This window comes from Mauremys mutica, chromosome 2 (genome assembly GCF_020497125.1).
Source record: "Mauremys mutica isolate MM-2020 ecotype Southern chromosome 2, ASM2049712v1, whole genome shotgun sequence".
Taxonomy (NCBI): domain Eukaryota; kingdom Metazoa; phylum Chordata; order Testudines; family Geoemydidae; genus Mauremys; species Mauremys mutica.
Window position 1 is genome coordinate 210,670,530 of NC_059073.1, and position 6,000 is coordinate 210,676,529.

The following is a 6,000-nucleotide window of genomic DNA, read 5'->3' on the forward strand; positions in this document are numbered from 1 at the left end:
CTGGCGGGGATGATTTAGTTGGGGATTAGGTCCTGCTTTGAGCAGGGGGTTGGACTAGATGACCTCCTGAGGTCCCTATGATTCTATGATTCTAACATGAGGACATACAATGATCAAGCATGCCAGAGAAGCACATTGCAAAAAGAGAGATTGTGTTGAAGTGCTTCTCTGTGAATCAGAGCCCTCCATCTCCATGTGCGAGCAGATTGGGCTAGAAAGAGAGAGAGAGAAGGCAGGAAGGACTCTGCCTAGCCTGAAACACTGACAAGACCTGCTCTACCTCCCAGAATGGGTGAAAGCAGACAGGGGCGGAGCTGGAGCTGCATCTCAGGACTTTTATTTTGCAAAAATCTGTTAATCTCTAGTGCTCTTTAAGAACAGGTTGAGAAATTCCCTTATAAACCATGTTCCTTGCCTTCCTACCATGTTTTCCCCAAAAGAATTAAATTAGAAGTCAGGGTGGATCTCTGGGGTAGAGGGGGAGCATGTGTAAGCAAAAAGGAGGATGTCTACACAGCAGTTTGGAGCCCCTAGGAGCAAATCTGAGAGCCTGCAATGCCAGACTCAGGTGAGGGGACCTCTAAAAGCAGCTGCATAGACAACGTTTTGAAGTTTAGTGTTGGGGTGGAGCTTGGTCTCTAAAGCCCACACCCTTCCCTACACATTAGGGTTGCCAACTCTCCAGGATTGTCCTGGAGACTTCCAGGAATTAAAGATTATGTCATGTGATGAAATCTCCTGGAATACATCCAACCAAAATTGGTAACCCTGCTAGGCTTCAGAATTTCATCCTGACCTGTAACTTCAAAGCACTGTCAATGCAGCTGCTTTTAGAGCACCCAGCATGAGTCTGTTGACCTGGGCTAGGAGGCTCACTCCCACATGCTCCAAAACACTGTGTAGACAGGCCTATGCGGCTCAGAAGGTCTGAGGTCCTGGTTCCAGGACAGTTGTAGGGTTGCCAACTTTCTGACCAAACAAAACCAAACACCATTGCCCCACTTCTTCTCCAAGGCCCCAGCCCACTCACTCCATCTTCCCGCCTCCCTCTGTTGCTTGCTGTCCCCCATCCTCACGCGCAGTTGGACTGTGCAGTCCACAGTGGCTTAGAAGCATGTTGGGCCTACTTACAGAGGGTGACTGGGCCAGGTTGTAACAGGCATCACACAGGTATTTTTTAGGAGGGATTTGAATAAGTAGGAGGTGGTGGCTTGGCAAGCTGGCGTGAGGCATTCTTTCCAGAGGGGACTGTGGAAAAATTCATGAGTGGGAGAAGGGAATTAAGGTATTGAGGCTGGCATGTTGTAACTGTTTTATGTTTTGTTGACAATTTATATATGATTTTATTTTACAAACCTATTGATTTAATATTCTGGTAATCTTCCAAATACCAGTTAGGATATGAAAGACTGCACAAGCACATTTTATGAATAGTTAGAGGAATTTGTGTCCTACCAGAAATGTTTGTGCTTTAAAGGGCTGAATTCTCCTGTCTGCTAAATCCACTCTGCATTGCATGGAAGTTTTCCCATGTTTTTAACTGACCACAGAGGGCCAGTGGAGAAGTTTCTTTGTGTTGGGAAAATTCTCTGCTGGTGTATCTGCTTCCTACATCAGACACATCCTAACTCCTTGTTATGAGGGGAAGCAGGGAGTGTGTTGTTAGGGGAAGGGGTTGGGGAGAGTGAAGCTATACATTATCCCTCATAGTGTAAGTCAGCACAAGGGCACAGCTCTCTTACATGCTTTGGGACCAGGGATGGAGAATATGAGACAGGCCTCAGTCAAGAATCTCACCCTAAATTGTTAGCCTATAACAAGACAGTAAAAACACAAAGACTTTGTACATTATAGACTGATGCATTTATAGTTTCCTGTTATTGATTTCTTTCCTGCCTCTCGCTAGGCTCAGGGTCATTGCTTCACTATCTCCACTGCAGGTTAAACAGTCTTTGTTTTTTCTGATTCAGTTTATTTTCCAGATTCTAGGCATGGTTCTCTAGGCTCGTATGCCAGCACAAACCAGGAGAAATTGCATCAACTTTCAATTGAGTAAAACTAGTGTGAGCTCAAAATCAGGCATCCTGCCCAGATAGCAAAATTTTCATTGGACTGTAATTATTTTTCAGTTAACAGCAGAAATATTAATAGTAATGCAGTCTTCTATTTTTTGTCTTTAATTGAAACTTTTGTTTAGTGTTGTAAGCCTTGATTATTTCAGGCTGTTGTGAAATAAGTAGTGGGGATGAAAGGGCTAGGGGAGTGTCTCTATATCAAACTCAGACATTATGTTATTTCCCCCATATTGCACTTGATTGTTCTTGGGTAACCATAGGTGCTGGAACTAGGGGTGCTGGGGGTGCTGCAGCACCTCCTGGATTGAAGTGGTTTCCATTATATACAAGCTTTACAGTCCGATTCAATGGCTCTCAGCACCCCCACAATAAAAATTGTTCCAGCAGCCCTGTTGGTAATCTATTTATTGAAATAGATGTGTAGTCCAATTGGTGATGGCCGAGGGCATTATTCTGAAGTCTAGGCATCAGTATTTACATACCTGGCACTATAGATATATATCCCAGCAGGCAAGCCTTTCATTCTTCTGAGGTACATAAATACAGATCCATATCACACACAGTGAGTGTTTTCCAGGTGAGACCTTTCAAAACTGAGGTCCTGTCTGCTCTGCATGGACAAAATCCCATGGCATATTTTAGAAGATTAAGGGTTTCCCTGTGTATCCCTAGCCAGAATTTCACCTACTCTGTTATTGTGCAGAATGCAGAGCACCCCAGGGCTGCTACCCTTCCACTAAAGAGCTGACTGTATTTCAGTGGCAATATCATTCCTCATTTATAGGGCCTAATCTGATAGTCCTTTTTGAGGCAAACTCCCATTGAGTTCAATAGTCAAGACTTAGTTTGACCCTTCAGGGTCAAATACATCAAATACTATACCTCTTCTAAAGTAGATTTTTAGCAATGTATTCTAGAAATTGTTTTAGTCTTTCCTTGAAAGACTTTCCTTGATAAGAGCAGGCTGTTTTTACACAGTCAGCAGTGATATACTTTTTGTTGCATACAGTGGTCTAGCATTAGAGATTCAAAGTGAAATCCTGGCCCTTTAGAAGTCAATGGCAAAACTCTGATTGACTTCAATAGGCCCAGGATTTCAACACCATCCCTTTGTCTTGTTGATATTTGGTATAAAAGCAGCACCAGGTTTGACTTTTATAAATTTGGCAGTACTAATCATTGGGAAGCAGTTTCTGACAATGGAATATTGTTCCCAGAAAAAAGCTTTAAAAGGGGTATTATGGTTGGTAATATTAAACCCCAACACTAAGTGACCATTTAATTGAAATATCAATGTTGATAGTGTAAGGCTGTAAAGTAAAACACTCAAGGATCATGAAATGCCTGTGAACCTTAACTTTACCTCTTTGCATGTATACATCAGTCAATTACCTGATAACATATGGATGAGAAATTCCTATCAATTCACATATGCATAGGCAGAGTGTCAGTGGAACACTGGGACAGCATTTAAAAAAAAAAAAGATAAAATTTTGCATAATAGATGACATTATATACACACATACATATATATTTAAACCTTCATAAATTGGGCAAATAAAAATTAATTTTCCACCAGACCATTGGAAGGCATATGTTCCAGGGAATATTTTCCCATAAATATTTAGGACTATTTTTAAAAATTTGAAACTTTTGAAACAAAAGCAGAATTGTCTTTTTTCCTCCCATTTATTCCCCCTGCTTGAAAATAGCTGAACTGTTTTGCTAAATTTTTTTAAATGTTGCCCTCAGGGAGCAGAGTTGGAAAATAGTCTAAAAGGTGAACACTTGATAAAATTATAAGCAACTGAAAAGGCTCTTTAGAGTGGAAACATGTATACAACTTTAACTGGGGGCATAAAAAATTCTATGTGCTTTTTTAAGAGTGTTGGAAAGTCAGTAAATTTAAAGTTAAAATTGTAGCAACATTATCCAAACTGTATATAACTTGCTATAATATATCAGAGTTATGGTGACCACTTATATTTCAATGAAAGGCAGAACAACATATAAAATATGGTAAGCCATGTTTTAAGAGACACCACTACACAACACTTAATTCACAGCATAACAAATCTTCATTCTAGGAGCCCAGCATTTTTTCCTACCAAATTAAACTTTTTTTAAAAAACTTTTTCAGATGAGACTGAGGCACATATTGACTATGAAGATAATTTTCCCGATGACAGGTCTATGCCTGTGGCTGGGCATGAGGAAGAGCATGGCAAAGAAGAAGGGGAGGAGGAACAAGAGCAGGAGTTTTCCCACCCTAAAGAAACAGAGGCAGCAAGAGTTGGAAGCAGCAAAGATGTTACTCAAGGTATAGATTCTACTGAGAAAGGAAGCAAGGCACCAACTGAATCACCTGTGTCACTGCTGAGCCAAAAACACTTGTTTTGGTTCCCTGCAGAGTCTTTCAATGAACCTGAATCTGACAAAGACACAAACGATGCCACTAAAACACAATTTTCTGATGGCAACAACCACATTGGAGTGAAAACCATCTATAATGAACCTGGCAACAAAATGATTTATGACAGCAAGGATTTCCCCATTGGACCTGTTCTTGTGAACAATGATACAAAGACAATGAAAGATACAGTCACCAATACTGATGAATCCTGGTTAGATGGTTACCCTGTAACTCAGGAAACAGTGGAGGATGACGAAGAGGAGGATAAGGTTGATGGATCAATGGGAACAGAAGATGACATTATCCTTACAACTGATCAACCAAATCATGTTGAAGTTAGGAAAGCAGGCAACAGTAATCCAGCCCCAGACAAGGATTTAACACAGATTGTGGCAGCCCCAACAAGGATGCATGATTATGGGATCAAAGAAGTACCATTAGTACTAACACCAACAAGTGCTCCCGAGAACGTGAGTGCTAGCAAGGGCTCTGAGGATGTGATCAGGTATCACGCAACTACATCTTTGGGATTTGTGACTCAGGAGTCTACTACAACAACTACACAGCATGACCGCCCTAGCTTGAAAACTGCTACACTGAAAACCTCTACAACAGTCAGTCCCATTGACCACATTCCATATCCAGAGGCAGAAGAAACAACAGCATACTCAACACAAGCAGCAGCCACTATACCAACTCGGGAGGTCTTTACTAACTCATTGTCTAATGAATTTCTTGAGCAAGAAAATCTCACTTATGGCACAGGAGAAAAACTTCTCCCCACTTCTGAACCTTGCGTAGGAGAGGATTGTCCTAGCCCAAGTAAAGGTCCCATGATAGCTATCACTGTGATTGCTCTATGTTTATTACTGTTTGCATCTATACTGGCGGTGTGGTGTTTCAAAAAACGGCAACAGAAGAGTTCTGTATATAAATTGAACGGAAAAGGTCAGGCTAGACATCCCCATCACCAACAGATTGAAATGCAGAAAGTCTAACCTGCTACCTGTTTTTCAGCAGACACTAGAAAGCAAGAAAAAAAGTCACATGAATGGTGGACACTGAAATCCATCAGTGCAGGAAGCAGGGGGCAACCCCCCCCCCCAAAAAAACCAAAACAAAAAAACCCACCTGTGTGGGACAGAAGGAAGTTCAGCTGTTTGAAATCACAACTTAATATATCTTGACATTTCAGTGTTAAAGAATCTGTACATTTTTACCACATGGGTCTTTTTGGAGATCTCAGCAAAAAAGAATGTAGCGCAACTGGAGATCATCCAGCATTTACATTTTGCTCATATTAATTAATAAAAGCAAATTCTTTGTCTACGACATTGTCTGGTTACAAGCCAATGGCAGGACTGGTCAGACCTTTCTGCTTTACTTTCAGTGAGCCAGACAAAGAGATGTGGGGCAAAAGTCTCTCTTTGAGCTACCACATATGCTGGTGTTTGTTATTTCTTTTAGAACTAACCAAATTTGTCATGGTAGACCAAAACCAATGATTACATG

General features: G+C 41.1%; 1 protein-coding gene across 1 annotated transcript in view; it reads left to right on the forward strand.

Moving 5' to 3' along the window:
• The window catches only part of SUSD5 (sushi domain containing 5), a 73,895-nt gene extending 68,281 nt beyond the window's left edge, over window positions 1-5,614 (forward strand). Inside the window, exon 5 of the mRNA XM_045007118.1 lies at window positions 4,216-5,614. Within this exon, the coding sequence (XP_044863053.1) occupies window positions 4,216-5,486 (1,271 nt within the window). The 3' untranslated portion in view covers window positions 5,487-5,614. The remainder of the gene's footprint in view (window positions 1-4,215) is intronic.
• The last annotated feature ends 386 nt before the right edge of the window (window positions 5,615-6,000 follow it).